This window comes from Salvia splendens, chromosome 15 (genome assembly GCF_004379255.2).
Source record: "Salvia splendens isolate huo1 chromosome 15, SspV2, whole genome shotgun sequence".
In the NCBI taxonomy this organism is placed as follows: domain Eukaryota; kingdom Viridiplantae; phylum Streptophyta; class Magnoliopsida; order Lamiales; family Lamiaceae; genus Salvia; species Salvia splendens.
In genome coordinates this window covers 12,907,445-12,927,726 of record NC_056046.1, presented here as the reverse complement: position 1 = coordinate 12,927,726, position 20,282 = coordinate 12,907,445, and the positions used below count along the sequence as shown (strand labels likewise).

At 34.9% G+C, this 20,282-nt stretch overlaps 2 protein-coding genes and 1 long non-coding RNA gene across 4 annotated transcripts; 2 read left to right on the top strand and 1 right to left on the bottom strand.

Moving 5' to 3' along the window:
• The first annotated feature begins 2,427 nt into the window (after window positions 1–2,427).
• LOC121767833 (dolichyl-diphosphooligosaccharide--protein glycosyltransferase subunit DAD1) lies at window positions 2,428–5,881 on the top strand. Its single transcript, XM_042164156.1, has 5 exons — window positions 2,428–2,572; window positions 2,673–2,720; window positions 4,938–5,025; window positions 5,130–5,173; window positions 5,628–5,881. The coding sequence occupies exons 1-5, from the start codon at window positions 2,486–2,488 to the stop codon at window positions 5,709–5,711; spliced, it is 351 nt and encodes a 116-aa protein (XP_042020090.1). The 5' UTR covers window positions 2,428–2,485; the 3' UTR covers window positions 5,712–5,881.
• Window positions 5,882–7,601: 1,720 nt separating this feature from the next.
• On the top strand, window positions 7,602–17,305 carry LOC121768834 (glycerol-3-phosphate acyltransferase, chloroplastic-like). 2 transcript variants are annotated; one of them, XM_042165400.1, is made up of 13 exons: window positions 7,602–8,003; window positions 9,749–9,846; window positions 11,317–11,403; window positions 11,496–11,593; window positions 13,089–13,146; window positions 13,733–13,834; window positions 13,935–13,996; window positions 14,084–14,194; window positions 15,148–15,226; window positions 16,125–16,244; window positions 16,310–16,423; window positions 16,813–16,980; window positions 17,057–17,305. In XM_042165400.1, exons 1-12 carry the CDS (start codon window positions 7,700–7,702, stop codon window positions 16,945–16,947), a joined length of 1,368 nt encoding a protein of 455 aa, XP_042021334.1. In that variant the 5' UTR covers window positions 7,602–7,699; the 3' UTR covers window positions 16,948–16,980; window positions 17,057–17,305. The 2 variants fall into 2 exon arrangements, with proteins under 2 accessions (XP_042021334.1, XP_042021335.1); XM_042165401.1 differs by lacking the exon at window positions 9,749–9,846 and having other exon boundaries at window positions 7,760–8,003.
• Window positions 17,306–17,825: 520 nt separating this feature from the next.
• On the bottom strand, window positions 17,826–19,386 carry LOC121767412. The gene is made up of 3 exons (XR_006043089.1): window positions 19,236–19,386; window positions 18,940–19,142; window positions 17,826–18,073 (listed from the first exon to the last, which is right to left on the bottom strand). It is a non-coding gene; the product is annotated as an uncharacterized LOC121767412 (long non-coding RNA).
• Window positions 19,387–20,282: the final 896 nt, after the last annotated feature.

The following is a 20,282-nucleotide window of genomic DNA, read 5'->3' as shown; positions in this document are numbered from 1 at the left end:
GCTTGTATGCAAGCTGAAGAAGTCTCTTTATGGCCTAAAGCAGGCTTCTAGGCAATGGTATTTGAAGTTCTCACAAGTTCTATCTGGCTTTGGTCTCTCTCAATCTGCCTCGGACCACTCCTTTTTCTACAAGCATTCCAATGATGGTTCTTTCTTTGGAATTGTTATATATGTGGATGACATTCTTATTGCTTCCACTGATGATGTGCAGATAGAACACTTCAAAGAGTTTCTCACTGCTCATTTCAAGTATAAGGATCTTGGCTCTCCAAAATATTTTCTGGGGATTGAGATTGCTAGAAACAACAGTGGCATTTTCATTTCCCAACACAAATATGCCTTAGATCTTGTCACCGATGCAGGCCTTCTTGGGTGTAAACCCTCTTCCATACCCATGGATTCATCCAAACATCTGCAACAAGATGAAGGGGAACCACTTACTGACCCTACTGCATATAGAAGACTCATTGGCCGCCTAGTTTACCTCTGCATAACTAGACCGGACATCACTTTTGCAGTGAATAACCTTAGCCAATTTTTATCTAAGCCTTGCTCGGGCCACATGCTTGCAGCTGAAAAGGTTCTCAAGTACTTGAAAAGCACACTAGGCCATGGCATTTTCTACTCAGCAAAGTCAGCTTCAGACCTAAGCATGTTCTCTGATGCTGACTGGGCTGCCTGCCCAGATACAAGAAGGAGTGTTTCAGGTTTTTGCCTTTTTTTGGGAAGCTCTCTAATCTCTTGGCGCTCAAAGAAGCAACACACCGTTTCTAGGTCTTCGGCTGAAGCAGAATACAGATCGATGGCCTTAGCATGTTGTGAAGTGGTATGGATTCTAGCTCTATTGAAAGACTTTGGTGTATCAGTCAAACAACCCGTTCCTCTCTATTGCGACAACCAAGCGGCAGTCTATATCAGCTCGAATCCGGTCTTTCATGAGCGCACTAAACACATAGAAATCGATTGTCATACCATTCGAGAGAAGCTACTTGAAGGCATCATCAAACCTGTCCATGTTCACAATAACTTGCAGCTTGCGGATATTTTCACCAAGCCTTTGGCATCAACTCCCTTTCACACCTTGTTGTCCAAGATGGATTTCACAACCGTTTATAGTCCATCTTGAGGGGGGCTCTTAGATATAAAGGCATCAGCAGCCATGCACACGTGAAGTCAAGAGGATGGAAGCTTCGAGAGTGCCGGTTATCTTAGCTCAACCACCAACGGCTATATTAGTTAGTTAGTTAAAGTTTGTTATAGCTAGCTGGCATTAGATATTTTGTTGTAGATATTTTGTGTTAGCTCACAGAATTAGTTCACCACGTATATAAGGTGAGCTCACTCTTTTGTAGTTCAATTTTTGATTCATACAATAAAAACAATCGAGACTTTCTCTCTTCAAACTTAATCATGCTTCGTTTATAATCTTCTCAACTTCTAAAGTTGGGAAGAGAAAATTGGGGATTCAAAACTCTCTTTCTTGAGATATTCGAAATTTTCAAAGATCAAAAGTTATAAGACTAATGTAGGATCAATACTTTGTTACTTACTACTACTACTAAACATCAGTTTTTAAACACACTAAATTAGTTGTTATAACTTATAAGCTTTCAGAATTTATAATATTTAAAAATAAGTTTAGACCAAACAATTTGTATAAAACATAGAATATTTAGGAAAATGAATGTCAAATGTGAAAATAGATATATTCACAATTTATTTTCATAATAGTTTTGATAATTTCGTATTCTGCTGTGTGATAATAGGTTTGAATTATCATATAGGGGTACGTAGGTACGGTATACCCTACCGAAACCACCATACCGTATACCTTATCGTAAATTCGGTATGCGAAAAAATCATACATTTATCTTACCAAAATTTTCAGTATACCGAACTTCGGTGTACCTTATTTTCAGTATGGAGAATTTTCATACCGATATCGTACCTCATTTTCGGTATGTCGTACCAAAGTTCGGTATACCATACTTTTGCGGTATACCTTACTTTCAATATCAATAAAAATTGAATATTTGAGTTTTTAGAATACTATTTATATTTTATAGTAATTTAAATAATATACGGGGTATTAAATACTAGTATATTTTATTCGTATTATATTATATTTCACAATAAATTTTATAATTTTAAAATATATAAAATACTTAATATATTATTATATTCATATTTTACGGTATATACCTTAAATTACGGTATATACCGAATTTCGGTATGCCGCGGTATACCGCGGTATATAAAAATTCATACCTTTACCTTACCGAAATATTTCAGTAAGGTATCATACCGTACCGAAAATCACGGTATACCGAAAATTCAGTATTTTCAGTATTTTTTCGGTACGATAAGACCGATATTTCGACATTTCGGTATTTTTCCCCAGCTAATTTACTTTAACAAAGACTTGGATTCAGTTTGCAGAGCCACTGTTCTCAAAACAAAATAGAGAGATTTAGAAGTGTGAGAGATGGGGAGATCGGCTGCCACGAAAGATGCCCACGCTCTGTTTCACTCTCTCCGCTCTGCCTACGCGGCAACCCCTAATAACCTCAAGGTCTCCTCTCTCGCTCTCTCCCCATTCTATTGTATTTGCAGATGCTTCGTTTATTTTTTTCCGAGCAATTTAGGGTTAAATTGTTGGAACTATTTTTCAGATAATTGATCTCTATATTCTGTTCGCTGTCGCCACCGCTGTAATCCAGGTATGACAAGAATTTATTTGACATGTGTAGTTACGGTGCTTCGTTTGACCATTTTAACTAATTTCCTTTATTTTTTCATTCTTTGAGGTATGGAGGTTTTAGATCTGAAAGTGTTTATAGGGGGATGGGTAGAATTTGGAATTTTTTAGGTGAAGCGAAACTGAAAATGAAAATGAAAATGATAATAAAGTTTCTTTTGATGTGAGGTTGGGTTATTGTGTATGGAATACTTTGGGATGCTTGTCTAGCTTGGGGTCATGTAGCAGATGCTGGCCTATGAAGTAGATATGTTTAGCGTTTCATTTATGAATTTTCTGTAAAAAGTTAAGTATATGATCTGTTTGTGTTGTAAAGTGGAGCTAACATGGATATGTTAGGGGAATCAAAGTTTATAAAGCTAATGTGTTTTTCAAATTCAATGTAGTTGGTCTTAATCTGGAGATATGCATACTGAGAATAGTCACTGCAATATTTGGTGATATAAATAGATGATGTTCAGAATCACTTCCTAATGCATCTGATTTAATTTTCATGCACTTCTTTTGATCCTTTTTATTAAACTGATTCACATAATCCTTCTAATAATTGACAGCTCTAAGCTCTAACTTGAAGTGCCCATACAACTGATAGTTTAGGATAGTCTCACACGATTGACCAACTATCATAAAACGTTGTGCTTAGTTGTGGCTAGATCCTCAGCTTGGAAGCTATTTGATTTCTCCGGTCTTCGACAATGTGATTTATAAACTGTGCAGACAAGCTGGTCTATATCCTACTGTTTATTTAGATTACTGTGTCTGACATGTTGGGATTGAATCGATCTATCTAAGAATAATGTCTAAACTCACAAGTGGATTTTCCTTTATGAAGCTATCGGTCTATCTAAGAATAATGTCTAAACTCATAGTCATTAGTGGATTTTCCTTTGCGAAGCTATGTTTGAAAATGCACAAGTTACCATAATATTGACTCTTGAGCTTCCATGACCCTACAGCTATGCGGACACAGAAGAGAAGATTCTTTTTTCTCCATTTGTTTTCTATATTTTTCAGTGTTGTTAGGGTCGCGGGGCGCATCGGGTCGATGAGGTAAAAATTCGGGTCGCGGGTCGACGAGTCGACTGGGTCGAGAGACCCACAAATCTAGGCTAATTGTTTTGCCTTTTAATATTAAATAAAATAAATATATTGCTCTAATGTTTATAATATATCAAATAATATAAATGTAGACGCAATTTATGTGAATAGAGATAAAGTGGAAAATAGAAATGATCAAAATATCAAAACAATTCATAAGTCATAACACAATAAATAATTGATACCATTGTCTGAAAATATCAAAACAAAGGAATATATGAAGGGTGGCAGCAAAAGATCTTTGAATTGTTTATTTGTTTAGGAGTGAAGAGGCCGAATTCTAAAGTGTAGAAAGTAGGGTTGAAAAGTTTGATGTGGTGCATGCATATATATAGAGAATTGTGATTCAGAGAGTCAGAAAACATGTGAGAGATTTGAGAAAATCAGAGATAGCATATGTTTAGGGCAACCCAGGCGACCCACTCGACCCAACGGCGACCCAGGCGACCCACTCGACCCAACGGCGACCCAGGCAACCCACTCGACCCAACGGCGACCCAGGCAACCCACTCGACCCAACGGCGACCCTGTATCTCGATCAACCCACCCATGTTGGGGCGGTGATGGTCTCGACCCAGGCGACCCGGGCGACCCGAACGACATTTTGACAACACTGATATTTTTATGCACATACAGTATGAATGACTTTATCAGTAATTCCATTTCCACATGCTGAGGTTGTATTTCTAGAGACACATATAGTACCATCTTTTATATTGATCAAGAAACTGAAGATTATAAAGGATATCAGCACTATGATGGGTATTATGTTTGCACTCGTTTTAGCAATTGAAAGAGCTGTATGATGTGGTGATATCGTATGGGTTTTGTTTATGGGTATCAATATTCGATAATGAGTTAAACATATATGAAGAAATGATAGAACTTAGATGGCTCAACCTGTTCTGCCCTTTGTCCTAATATAACTCCTGCCAATCAAATCAGGTGTACATTGACTAGCTAACTAGTGTACTTTGATCTTGTAATCATGCTAAAACAACTCGTTTCTGACCCTCATACTTGTCTTTAAATAATTTGTTTCTTTTTTAACATGGAAATCCAATGTTCTGTTTCTGACCAGGTTGCTTACATGGCTATTGTCGGGTCATTCCCATTTAACTCCTTTCTTTCTGGTGTACTTTCGTGTGTGGGGACTGCTGTCCTTGCTGGTATGTAGGATTGCACGTTCTTATTTTATATGCATTATGCAATAAGATGTTGATCAAATCTTGAAATACAAAGTGTTTACTGGATTTCTATTGTTGTGTCACAGTTAGCCTCCGAATTCAAGTAAACAAAGACAACAAGGAATTCAAGGTAATGCATCTTGTAAAAGCTCTGATCTCCAAGTTCTGGTGTTAGGAATCAATCTTTTCTTGATAAGATTTATGAAAATTCAAAGGTTGAAAGTTCGAGCTATTAGTTCTACTTTTAACGTTTAGTTCTTCGTTATCAAGTTTTTAGTTTTCTGGTGAGCATTAATTTGAAAACCTTGAGCAAAGGAATATCAATTGTCATCTAACTGAACTCCCGGAACTTATGGATTTTCTCAAAACACGCTTTTCTCTTGTGTCTTTTTCTTACCAGACAAAATTGAAATGGAATGTCTTGTAATCTTAGTAACAGATCAGATTAATAGCACCAATTGTAGACTAATAGCGGATAATACTAAGAAATAAAGCTTGGATCAATATTATATTCTGAGTCTTTTCAACTTTTCTTGAGTTGATAACTTTATTTGTTCCCGTCACTTAAGTCTTCTTGTGTTCAGGATTTGCCTCCTGAACGTGCTTTTGCAGATTTTGTACTCTGCAATCTAGTGCTTCATTTGGTCATTATCAACTTCCTAGGATAAATCGGTGTCACAGAAAAGAGACGAGCTTGTCAAGATTTGAGTTATACTCCGAGGGAATCATTGTCATGGGACTTTATTCAAACATTTTACTTAGATATTCACCAGCAGTTGGCCTGTAACTGAGATACTGAAATATTTTTAGGAAATATGTTTCTGAACTATCCTTTTTATTGGTGCGATTGCAATGTTGTTGTGGCCTGCTTTTGAGGCATTTATTGTGGTTCTGAAGAAATTAGATGAAAAGATAAAGAAGATTTTAGGCAAGAGATTGGATGCTTTGTTTTTGACGATTGGGGATGAGGATTCATCACTTTTTTCGAGGAAGATTTATGGTTTATCTAATAACTCGGCTAAAAATTGAATACTTCCTCATCCCATAGTAGTCACACTTTTCTTTTTAGTTTGTCCAACAAAAGATGTCACATTTCTTCGTTTGAAAATAGTTCATTCTCACATCAATTATAAAATTATATTCTCTCACCACTTAACGCACAAAATAACATCTTTTAAAATCTCGTGCCATCTTCCAAGTGTGACATCTACTATGGGACGGATGAAGTGCTATTTTAGAGTACTTTAATACTTTAGAGGAAAATTTGCACTCTTAGTATTCAGATTACCAAATAACAGCTTACTATTAATATTTTAGCAATTATGTGACACGCTTGTAAACTATTGAATTTTAACAACAGATATTATAAGCAGGTGCACCAACAGCATGGCTTTGATGGGGAAAGAATAAATAAAATCACATCAACCCATTTTTCTCAACCTCGCCTCCGTTGGCGCCATCACTAATCACAACGGCGTTGGAAACAATTTAACATTTGTTAGAACTTTCAAGGTAAATATGACTTCTTATTTCGTTGCTTATTGGTTGAAGTGGGAAATGTTTTACCAACAGTTTCGTTGTCTATTTGTGAAACATAGTTATGTGGTTTATACTGCGTAACCATAAACCTAAGCTCTGTGATCTATGGCCATGTCGCATTTCAGTTATGGCTTTGATCAATTTTGTAAGTTAAAAATACTACACTTAGAGTGGAACGGGGGAGTATAACTTATGCTCATGGAAACTTGAGTTGTTTGTTTTCTTTTATATATAGTTATATTTGAAATTCACGTAATTGTGTATATCCAAGCTGACATGCTCTGTTGAAGCTTTGGTACGCGTACTTTTACATAAAACTAAGATTGTTTAAAAATGATAAATAATTTATGTAATTATACTTCGATTGAGACATTTTTTGGGGGAGAGGGGCAAAAAATGACAGGGTAAAGAATATATTTACCTAAATTTCAAACATCACATTCACTTAAAGCTCAAGTCAATTCACAATTAAATCATATATTTAAAATCATTTAAGACAACGATTTAGTGAACAACACAAAAGTTTCAAATTGAAAGTTGCAACTCGTTATGCATTATGAAATTTTCCTCTCATCCAATCTCCTCAAAGTCTTAATTTTTGAAATTTTCTATACCGGGTAATTTAGTACTACTTAAGTATTAATCCGAACAAAGTCAAGTTGCAATAATATGTTTAATACGAATAATCGCAGAGTAAATATGTTAACTGAATAACTTGTTATAATAATTTATTTATTTATTTATAAAATTACTATTCTTAATATAATTAAAATTGTAATAATTATTAATCAATTTATATGTAATTAATTATGAACTAATATAGGAATATGTGTGCACCGACCACTGCGATGCACACTTGCTGAATTAATATATAATCCTACTCATATAAAAAGATGCATATCATAACAATGACAATTAGGAAATTGAACTTCTCATTTGCAAGTAACAAATTAACTATTGTGCTATTTAATTTATAATCGACAAAATTTAAAGTATATATAGATTTTCCAAACGAATTTATCTCCCATTCGCATGCTTTCCTATATCCTGTTCCGATTTCACAAATTTCACACATTTTTCACACATTCAATCTCACACACCCCAACCAACGATTTCAATGATGCTCTCTATTCCGTCTACAGCGAAGCTCTACTGCTGCTCAACTGCACCTAGGGTTTCCTCTTCAAAATACTCTTACTTCGTAATATCTCTCGGCTGTGGCGGAGCTCGGAGCCGGACTCGCTCTTCATGTCTTCTTTTCTGTGCCTCCAACCCCTGGGGAACTTCCGAGATGCTCGACCACAGGAAGAGCTCCTTGAATGCCGCGGCTTCCACGCCGGAAGTCGCCTCCAGCTCCGCCTCTGATCACCACGACGTATCTCCGCCGCCTCCGTCATTTCTTGACGCGCGTACCGAACAAGGTCCTTCGCTATATAATTTGAAGTAGCATTCATTCTGTATTTTCATTTCTTTTGCTGATTTATTGTTTTAATTGTTGAAATCTTGGTCTGGATGTTCAAACTCTTTTAGCGAGTTAAACTCGGTGCGTAAAAAATTGAGTGATTGGATATATTGTGGCATTACGTATGTAGGAGTATTTAATAGTTTCTTGCGTGTTTGTGACTCCAATATCTGTCAAAATGTCAATTGATTACATTAATTTTGTTTGTTTTCTGCAAACTTGTATCAGCAGCCATGAGTTAATTTTTGGTATCGTGCTTAAGCGTATAAAGAAACACTTAGTAATACTTTTATGGCCACACGTGCATAAGTTTCAATACATACCTGTTTCTTTAATTTCTTTTTAAATTTTTAGCAAATTGGAGATGAAAGAGCTAGTTGAAATTGTTAATGACAGGGGCAATTGAACTAAGCTTCCTGGGTTATATTACTGCAAAATCAATACCTTAATATGTACAGTTAGTGGTTGACTTATTCCATTCAACACATTCTGGCTTTTTTCTTGAGCTTGTTATAAACCATTTACATATGCTTAGCTGATTTAGTTTCGAAGACAATAAGTTTAGTGAGCATAATATGAACAGCTTCCTGCACCAATTTTTTACTGAAATCATAACCACTTTGCAATTCAAAAATGGACATCTAGAGTATGTTTGTTTCCAAGATGATCTGTTCAGGTTTAAAAAATTGCAAGACTAAAATCGAGAGATTTATGAGATGGGAGAAACAGAAAAGTTAGTCGCTTCTGAACCTCCCATTGGCCTGCTGAAGCTTATCTTGCAGTTAGCATGGAGGACCCACCACTAAGCATTTTTGAAGTGTCAGACTTTAGTCTTAGTACGAGTTACTCGGAAAGATTAGTTGCGAAACTAGAGGATTGGGAGAAACAAGGAAACATATGAGAAGTAAAATGTGAAAGTATTTATCATGGAAAATGCTGATCCATTTAGTTATGTGATCACTTCAACCTGCTCTCTTCTGGGTTGAACTTACCTGCTCAAATTAGTTACATTCTGCTCCATCTATGGGCATCTGGAAAGCCACAATTTATCAGAAGTGTTTCTATATTATGAGAAAAGCATGCGATAGCTTTGGGTGCAACAACTCAATGAAATATGCATAATATGAGAAATCGTTGGTCTATTTAATTTTGTGTTCACTTCAACCTCCCCTCTTCCTGGTTGAACCTGCTCTAGTAAGTTACATCTATAATCATCTGGAAAGGACCTCAGTTAAATTCAGAAGTTTTTATATATTATGACAAAAAGTCTGTAGAAAGCTTTGGTATAACAATTCAATAAAATATGCATAATTGGTTGTGTTGTCATAAAAGTAAAAAGATCTTTGTTTTCTTCTGGCTACTTCTGTCTACATACAATTGATTGCATGCGTAGGAATTTAGCATGGAGTAGGTGGTTAAAATGAAAATCAATTTTAAGCAAGTTTGTGGCCAACTGTTATGTTACAAGTCACAGCTTCCTTGTTTAGGATGATATTTGGGTGCTGTAATTGATACGAATCATCTATTGTAACTACCAACTTGTTACAGCTTCCTCACATTAGGGTTTTGTAGCATTTCAATATTCCTATTTGCCTCAGTGGAAAACTCCTGTCTTACAACATTTGCAGTTTAATAAGCATGAATCTTAAGATTTCAGCATATGCACAAATTGCTCCAGCGTTCTGATATGAATTTATATTCCAGACCTACTTTTGGTGATACAAAAAGAAGCAGAAGCTGGAAGATTGCCAATTAATATAGCTCAGGGGATGGCAGAATTGTATCACAATTACCGAGATGCAGTAAAATAATCTTATCCTGTTAATAGTGAAAATATGTAGTTGTCAATTACTGGGCCATTTATGATGAGAATCTGTTGTTTAAGATATTTTTGTCATCCTCATGATTTTGTAATGACATGAGGTTGAAAGCTACGGTAGCAAAATATGGTGTGTAAGTTTTGTTATTTTGCTGGTGTCAGAGCTTTAAGTTTTAGAAATGGTGAAAACCTCACTTCAGTATTGACAAATTTGTTTATTTTCCTTTTCACCTTCTGTGATATTTAACGCTGATGTAAACTGGAGTCGTGGAACTGTTTGCTCTTGAAGAGAGTAATTGATATGAACAAAATATACAAAAGGATGAAATTAAACGGTTGCTGTGCACACTGAAGTTTTTCATCACTTTATTAGGGAAATAGAGATTCTTTCTTTTTCCATCATTTTCACAATATGTCAAAATGACGTGACATTTCGTGATTAAATTCATTTCCAATATTATATATGTATTCATATTTAAGTATTTGAAAAGATCCCGCAGGGACATGTGAGAGTGTATTTGCATGAGTAAGACGTGAAGTTTTGAATTACCAATTAAGCTGATCGGTTGGTTGGTTTACAATTTTTGACTTCTGTTGGTTAACATTTTTATGTTTTAGATTTGCTGCTTTGAAAGCAAGACTCTGGGGAATACATGAATATTTATTTAGATGAATGAGATGTCAAGTTGGATCTATTAAGCTGGTTTGCCGATTTGCATTCTTTAATTTTAATATGCATTTATTTTGGCTAGAAAAAATATACTGTGTCCTTTTATTTCAGAAGAGTAGACTCCTAAGAAAGAAATTTTAGGCTTCTGAAACATGGTCATAAATCAGAGGGAACCAAGATGGGATTAGTTTTTAAAATGTTTTCATGTACCATTTATTAAACAAATAAATGATTTTTCCATGGACTGTTTTCTTTTATTAGCTATAATTGTAAAAAATGTGTGACTTGATTCAATTACTTTAGTTCTCCAGAGTCTGTGAATACCATCTGGTTATAAAGTATCTCTGGTTGCATTTCTTTTGAGCATCTACAAATTCAGGAGGTCCCTGAAATTCGATTACTCTCTGTCTTTTATGTTTAAACATGTTTGTTTGGAAAATTCCTTTGAGTTATCAATTATGTGCTTGAAGAAGCTAAGCATGTTATTTACATAAAAAACTAGGTACCTTCTGCTCTATATTTTCAGATGGCTTGCTCTAGGTGATGGCGGGGAAACATAGCTTTTTTTCAAATGCTCTCTTCAATCCTCTGCAACTTCATACATGCTCTAGCTATTTCCACTTTTGTTATTGTTCATTTTAAGATGCAATACATAACATGCTTACAGAAGTCCCCTTGAGTGATAACATATGTTATTAAGTTATCTTGTTATTTTTTATGTCTTGTAAGATCATGAACCCTGAGCTGTGTATATCTTTTTTTTCTCGGGTTCTCAAAATTCAGGTTTTGAGAAGTGGACATCCTAAAGCTGTTGAGCTTGTAATGTCTAATATGGCTATGGCCTTAGATCGTATTTTCTCAGACGTGCAGGTAGTTAATCTGCTACCTTTTGTCATCTAGATTTTTACACATGTGACTTCTCAACATCAGCTTTCTTATTGAATTGGAAATCAATTTCATAGGACCCATTTCAGTTCTCACCACATCACAATGCCATTCGGGAGCCATTTGATTATTACACGTTTGGTCAGAAATATATCCGACCTTTATTGGATTTCAGGTAGGTTGACTTACCATTTGATTTTTATCCTATACACTCAATTGTATGGTTACAATTCCATAAATAGTGAGCTTGCTAGACTTGGCAAATGCCAATCTAAAATCAGTGTATGATAGATTTTCAGTTCCTCCCTTGCCTTCTGAAGAATTAATTTATAAAGTTATATAAAGCTAGTCTAGTATAGTTTTAATTTTTCTGCTGCATACTGAACAATATTGATGTGGTCAACTGTTAACATAGTTAGAGTATTACTATTGCAAGTGAAAGATAGCCAGGAAAGTGTGGTAGATAGAGATCTGTAATGGAAAAAAATGTCCAAGTTTTATAGTTTGATTCCCTAAGAGCTACAGCTTTGGTTAAAACTGTAAGTTTTTTATGGTAATTTACTTATTGATAAGACTCCATGTACTTGTTTGTGCAGTAATAACTGTGTCATTCTGCTGCTATATATTTTTAGGACTTGTTTTCTATGTTCTTAACTTTTGCCAATTTTTCTGCTATGAAGTAATAATCTTATATGCTTCTAAAAGCTCATATTTTCATCTGCCTCCTGTCTTATCTCAATGTTACTTAGCTATTAACTATGTATGTCTGTTAGCGTTGAGCCCATCCAAGGATATATTCACATATTGTCATTATATCATGGTAGAGGAAGTGCGGTTACCATTTCTTTTTTTTTTGTAAAACATTCTCAGTTGGATAGAAACAGCTCTATGCATCATCTTTCTTGTTAAATATCTCTGATGAGGTCGCTACACTACACTGTAAGGAAACTGTATGCCGCCAGGCGCTTAATTGTGTAATTATAAATAAGATGTATTTAAGAATCAAGTTTTGGCTGTTAAACCATCCTACTATCCCATTTTCTAATAGATTCAGGGTGGCATGGTATAAGAAGTTGTTAATGTTTGCCAGATGACAATCTGTATTGGGTGGGTGTAACTATTGAAAATAAATTGTTGCTTCTACACTGTTCCACAAAGGAATTATTACTGTGCCATTTCTACAACGAGAAGAACAATTACATGCTTTCAGTATATTGTATAACTTCTATAAAATTGTGATAGAATTAAGGTGACTCTGAAAGAGTGAACTAGAATTGAAAAGATAACACCTAAAACATAGAGGTTCACAGGCGATGCCTGCCTCAGCCAGTCATTGATTAAACTTCAACACAAATTTTCCCGCTCCCTGAATGTCTAAACTCTACTACTTCAATGATAAAAGTAACTAGGGCACCAGAAATAAAAGCTTGGTCCATACATCCCATGCTATACGACTCAACTAACTTAAGACGGAGGGAGTAAAAGATTACCGTTAAAATAAAAATAAATATCAATATCATATCAGGAACCTTCACAAATTGTGGATTTCAGACATTGATTTGGGTGTACCCCCCTATAATCTTTTTGCCCTTCTGTTATATAGTTCACTGTCTAGTTGTGCTTTGGAGATTTTCTAGCTGCATTTAACATTAGTTAACTATAAATTTCAGAAATTCATTTCTTGGGAACAACTCCATAGTCAATGAAATTGAAAAGAAGCTTGAGCAGGTGCACGTTTTTCGTACTTTACTTGATCATTTTAAATATCTTTATATTTGGCTCCAGTGTTCTCAGAATTGCTGTTAGTCTTATTTGGCAGAAAATGAACATCAAAAGAAATCCAAGTACTCTTAGCCTAAGCTATCTTGCCTCTGTGTTGCGTAGTAAATAGTAATACTTCAAAGTATCAGCATCTAGCTGGCTTCTTGCTACTAATATTTAGAAAACTTTCCTTACTTTTGCTGAGTAGATGGCCCAGTCAATGTAATTATAGAGCTCCATGTCATTATTGATATGCATGTAAAGCTTATACTGGTAGCACTAGGGAGGTATGCTGTGAATTCTACTTGTTTGTGACTCTACTCAACCTGAGGAACCTCTTTTTGGTTACATTTTCTTGCCACATTCTGTTTCCACTTTATGAATGTTCATAAAATAGTTCTTGCCAAGCCAATCATCAGACTTCTTAAGCACGTTCAAATTTCCATATTTCTCAAAATGCACCCAGCTAAAAATTTGGCAGTTTTATTCGGTTGATTGCTCTATTTTATTTGGCTTCTATTTCTGATAAGCACTTCATTTTGCTAAATTTCAGGGTGAGAATGTTATTTTAATGTCTAACCACCAGACTGAAGGAGATCCAGCTGTTATAGCTTTGTTGCTGGAATCCACTAACTCATTCATTGCTGAGAATCTGGTAACTAATACTAAAAACACTGTAAAAAAGTACTATAATGCCATTAATGATAAATATTTAGGAATAGTAATTTTGCCTACATATTTTAACTGTAATGCAGATATATGTTGCTGGAGATAGGGTTATTACAGATCCCTTATGCAAACCCTTTAGTATGGGCAGGTTATAGGTTTACTGCTCTCAACTATTTTGTTTGATGAAAACTTTTCATTACAAAGTTATTCATTTTCTGAACTTCTAATTTGTCAGGAATCTTTTATGTGTGTATTCCAAAAAACACATGGGTGATGATCCTAAGCTCATTGATATGAAGAGAAGAGCAAACACAAAAAGCTTAAAAGAAATGGCGCTGCTTTTGAGGTACATTTGAGTTGTCGTTCATGTAGTTCATTGTACTCATATATGCAGAACAACAAGTTGCCTAGTTTTAAACACCTTTTTACCCTTTTTAAAAAGACATCCAGTAGTGCATCTTCCTATCTGCTCTGGTTTTTTTTAATGCTATTGTACTTATTGGTATCATTAAAGAGATGTAGGAAACATGTACTGAAGGGAATTATTTCCTGGTGGCAATACAAGAAAATAAGAACTTCTGCTCAGCTCATCAAGCGTATGATCAAAAGAGTCCTTGTCATGACTTCCTTAACAAGACTACCTTCTTTGTGAACATCTAGTTATACATGCTATCTTAACCCAACAATAAGGAGAGTTTTTTCAATGAAATGTCCACTCATGAAGTACGAAGTTTATTGCTGGCACATTGTGAGTCTGTGATGAGTCTATTTGCATAATATGTTAATATCTGAGTATGTGATTATTGATGAGTAAAGCTGTTTGGGACAGTTACAATTTACGAATGATAGGTCTGTGTTTAAACTAACATCACTTTTTTATTGGATGAATAACGAGTCCTGTGAGAAGCTAATTGGACCACCCCACACCCACTTGGTCATATTTATGGCATGTATGGGTTGATACAGCAGTAGCAAATAGCAATAGTTCTGATCCGCTGCTGCTGAACATCACAGATTCAATTTTTTTTATCATCATGAGAGAGTGTCACTATAATGAGCTACATTACTTTGGAAGAAGAAAATTGGATGACTTTTTCCAACTCATCTATTTGACAGCTGAGCTGAATTATGAAAAGATAGATGCTTCCTTAACACTCATAAAATCCATTTTCCCAACAGTAGAATGAAAATAATATGGATTCTTAGTTTTGATATCGATATTGTGGGAAGGTATTCATCTTTAACTTCAATCTACCAACTGATTTTAAGGGAGTCATTCTCTTACTGTCTATGTTCTAGGTCGGGAGCAAAAATAATATGGATAGCTCCAAGTGGTGGAAGGGACCGCCCAGATCCTGTTACGAAAGAATGGCGTCCAGTACGTATTCTTCCATATTCACATAGTTTGCCTCATTTGTTAAAATTAGTTTAGTAACAAAATATGATAATGGTGGATTAAAAAATGTGTTGCATTGGTTTTACCTTGTCAAAAATTGGATCTCATGCTTGTATTTTTACTACTATTATTTGCTGTTTCTCATAATAATGCTCTTTATGAGCATTATGAACTCAATTTTTGTCCTTTGTATGCTGTTAAATAGTAGTAGTATGAGTTGAAGCCCAACTTTTATTTATGTATTTATATTAAATATATATGCAGTAAATGATTTTGTGTGGAAAATTTTGCACAATAATTTGTTTGCAGATTATGGTGAGGAAAATTCGAAGTCTTTCGAGATGGGGTAGTTAGGTAGGGCCCCAGGGGAGCATGTTAGAAGACTTCTTCTGGGTGACGTTTTGATGTTTGCCTCTTGTCCACATCTAGGAAATTACACATTGAGCTGAACATGCATTCTCTCTTGATGCCCATATCTGTCATTGAGTAATCAAGTGGGCCAATGATGTGCTCTGGATGTGATGGTGAGGTAGAGGCTTTGACGGTAGTTAATATTGTTATGAACTTATGGTGTTGCCTTGGTGGGTGGATAGGGTTCAACCAATGGCAGTTTTATGATTTGAGATTAAGAGGATTGGACCCTGTCCTCTCTTTGAAGACTTCCTTAGATTTTTAATGCATCTTTGATCGTTGGTTACTAACCAGTCATGAGAAGTAGTGATTCTGGAGCACCATCATGTGCTGTCGCTTCACAATCTTTACCACTGGGAAGTAACTTTTTCTTGATGGTTGTAAAAGATGTTCATAATCCTTGTCTTTTCCTGCCCACTTTTCTTAGTAGTGCTAGTTTGACTACCCATGCTAATATAAGATGGTGCAGGCACCTTTTGATTCATCTTCAGTGGACAACATGAGAAGGCTTGTCGAACATGCTGGAATTCCTGGTCATATATACCCCATGGCTCTAATGTGCCATGAACTTATGCCCCCTCCATTGGAGGTACATTTTTACTAGAAGTTCTTTTTTACCTATCCATAACGATATACTCATCAAACTCCTTTTAGGTGGAGAAAGAGATTGGTGAGCGGCGATTGATATCCTTTCATGGAGTTGGGGTATCAGTTGCACCGTCAATCGATTATCACAAAATCTATTCAGCTTTGGAATATCCTGATGAGGTAACTTCTTTAAATATTTTGGCTTAATTACATTTAAATCAAAGAATTGCGTGTACTAGAGGTGTTACCCAATGTATATGGAATCTCAAGAAAAAAAGAGCCAATGGTAGATGAGATTACTTGAAGATTGAAATACAGAGTACTTAGGAAACTGGACATTACATAATACTCCTATGTAGAATCTGTTTAACTTAGAAAGAGTGATATTCGAGTTATTGGCATCTGCAGCGAATAGTTCTGCTAAAGAGGTTTAGTCACTGTTCAATATAGTTTATGGACGTTTCCCCTCTTGTGGGGTTAGTCTCTACATGTGTAAGTTTTGAGCATCCGCTTTTTTAATCACATACCTACCAAGAAGTTATCTTTTTGACCTCGAGCTTTTTTGGCAGGCAAAGTCTACGTACTCGGAGTTGCTATATTCATCTATCTGCCAACAGTACGATGTCCTCAAATCTGCAATATATGGAAAACAAGGTCTCAACGCATCAAGCCCGACGGTCCTTCTTACACAACCATGGCTATAGTGCACTTTTGAGCCATTTTTGCTTTTTCTAAAGGTATTAATTTTTAGAAATAATGAAATATATTCTATGATGCACTCATTGGTAGTGAAGTTCCACGATGATGTCGCAGGTTAGAGATGTTTTTGACTGGACCACTGATGAGTTGAGCTGGAAAGGAGCAATCTTATCTCCCTTCTCGTTGGTCAGAAATAACATTGAGATTAGATATTCTAAAAAGTGTCACACGATCTTGAGTTTTTGTACAGTTTGTCGATACAAGCAAACAATATCCCTGCATATTTTTCATATTCATTTTTTCGTGCACTTGATATAGATCGATAAATTTGTTTTCATATAATCCATTTCTTCGTGCCCTTGATATAGAGCGATAAATTTGTTTAGACTAAATAACTAACATAGAGTAACTGCACTCTTGCTAATTTCCATTTAGCATGTCTTCTATCTAGCATTTTATTTTAGCATCAAATTTGAATGAGCTAATTACCTCATTATTAGGATATGACAGTTTGGTACTTTTCTGACATGTTCTTGAATGTGATATCTAGTTCAATTAATATTTGTATAGACAAAAATGTTTATCCATCACCATCATCATATCTATAAAAAAATTATATGTTTAAAGTTAGGATCTGGGACTGGGACTGGGACTATCTTGGAAGAAATATAATGTGGTTGATTATTAGTGGAATTGATTGCCCCAATCAATTCCACTAATATAAACTTATCATTTTTAAATTAAGTCTATGTGTGGATATTCAGTTCGTGGATTTTCTCATTCATAATAAGACTAAAATTATTGGTTCAATATTAGTGCATTTTTTTTTGCTTTTCATATTTTCTCCAATGAAAATAAACATAATATAAAGCCGACTAGTTTATACCATAAAATAAAGAAGCCAACTTTATTTCATTTATAAATGATGACATACACATCGTTTATTATAGCTTGATAAATCCATAGGAAAATATCAACAAGTTTTCAGACATATACATTTACGTAGTAAACCTTCGCATTTGCCTTCTTCAAAACCTTCACCTATGCAAATTACCTTACAATTGTGGTCTCTCCAACATTGACCTTTGAATTTATGACTTGGTGATAAGCAAGTTCTACCCATGGCTTCCCCTGAAAAATCACAACCATTTAACTTTTCGATTGAATAACACAAAAACTTAAATAAGGATGAAAAAATGCAATGACTATAGTATTTATATATACGATAAATGATAATTACCAGAGTTCATAGCAAAAACCAAGAAGACCAAGAGCAATATTGTATACAAGCACTTGATCTTCATAGTTTGACAAAGTTTATATACTACTATTATATTTCTCCTTTTGTTTTACTATTTTATGTGACACTGAGTGGATCCATATATATACTGTTAAAATGGAGGATTAAAGACATGCTTAAAGTTTTAACTGGTATGAATGAGTAATCACATCCAAATGTCATGTGATAATTTTTTTAAATTCTTGTCTTATCCAAAACTCACTCTTGTAAAAAGAATTTAATTAGTCTTTCAAATCAAATGGGAAAGAAAATGTTTAAAAGATGAATTTTGAGAAAATTGCATTATTACAATTTACCTTGCCATAATGGCTTATATGTTCTTGCATTTCACACGACACGAGACACGACCATATATGTGGACTAGAAGTTGTGATACATACTCCCAGAAAAATAAAAAAATTATCACAGTCGTCACTCAAATTAGATGTCAATGTTAGCAGTGATAACATAATTTAATTTTTATAATAAATTATTCATTTTCTCTCCATTGTTTGCAACCTAATAGTACTACTTACAAAGGCATCTTATGAGTTGACGGGCACTCAAATAAGTGAAATCACCCTCTTTTCTTGATTTTCATCCATTTTTTTTTCTACTTGTATTATTGATTGTTTTAAAAACATGACTCTCGACAAACATGGCCAATGAGAATAACTAAATATTAGTAGCAAGCAAGAGATGAGTATAGTAAACGTACACTATGACTATGGTATATGCAGACGAGATCAAATTAACGGCAGGAGGGTTTAGTGCAGAAACAACGGTTTCCGTCGGAGCCGCCGCAGAAACTGGAGGTGTAACCCTCATTGAGGCAAGCTTGGTGGCATTGAGCAGTGTGGTTCACACATGGACCCCCATACGTTGAACTCGCCGATACGCATGGACTTCCCTCTGCCTTTTCTATCATTTCCATACATAAATAAATACATAAATACATATTTTACAAATAAACCAAGCATATAAATTAAATTGTTACTAGGAGTATATCATTACCGGAGCCCAACCCCAAAACTAGAAGCACCACCATAAACCAAAGCGCGTATTTAGTTTTCATTTTGTTGCTTGTGATTTTTGTAGCTAGAGAGGCCACTTATTTATACAGCTCGTTTGGGATATTAATTTATTGTAATTAAATATGCCCTCTCTTTTGGAAATAGCGTAGCGTATGTGCACCCGAATATAATTAATCATCACATTTATATATGGGAAGAGAAGTCCAACTCAAACTTTGCTACCTTCTATATTTATTTGAAATATTGTGAGCGATCCGATCCCACCACTCTTTGACTTTGTGCTACCTAATTATGCTAATTTATCATCTTCTCTTCTCATTATTAATCCATATGAACGTCGGTTGCCATACCAACACTTCTCCATTGCTCCTAACATTAGTAGGAAGAATTTATTGTAGAGATTATATATTTAATCATTTGCTTTGGTTTTCGTCTATGGTTCAGATTTTATATATGCTATGTTTTGATGCATCAAATGTAGTATATTATGTGTCTGTTTCTAATGTCTCTTTAACTTGGAAATTGGATGAAAACTTAGATGGAAAACTTGTTAATTTTATCTTGTTCAGAGATAAATGTACAAGTGAATTTTGATGTAAAAAAGTCTTCGAAATTGAATTAATACTTACTACGCATCCGTGGGAGTTTAGTTTGATGAGAAGTTGATTATGTGTTAAGTGTTCAGCTAACCATAATATTTGTCGGCTTTGAGAAGTTAGTCTAGTATTTACCGCGCTTCCGCAAGAATATTAGTCTAATGAGTATGTACTTTTGGCTATGTGTTCAGCTAGCATTAGTACTATAATTCTTTAAGTATGTTCAGTACTTTTAGAGTGTAATTTGATACATCATTCTCAATAGCTTATGAACTTGAATATAGAATCGATACAATAGTGATTCATCCGAATGTTGTTAGGAGCAATGTTCTTTATCTCTTGAGTTTCTCTATTTTCGTACTTTAGTTCTTAAAGTTAGTTTATTAATCTTGTCAATTCTTGTTAAATAACCAAACGTCTCCCTGTGGTTC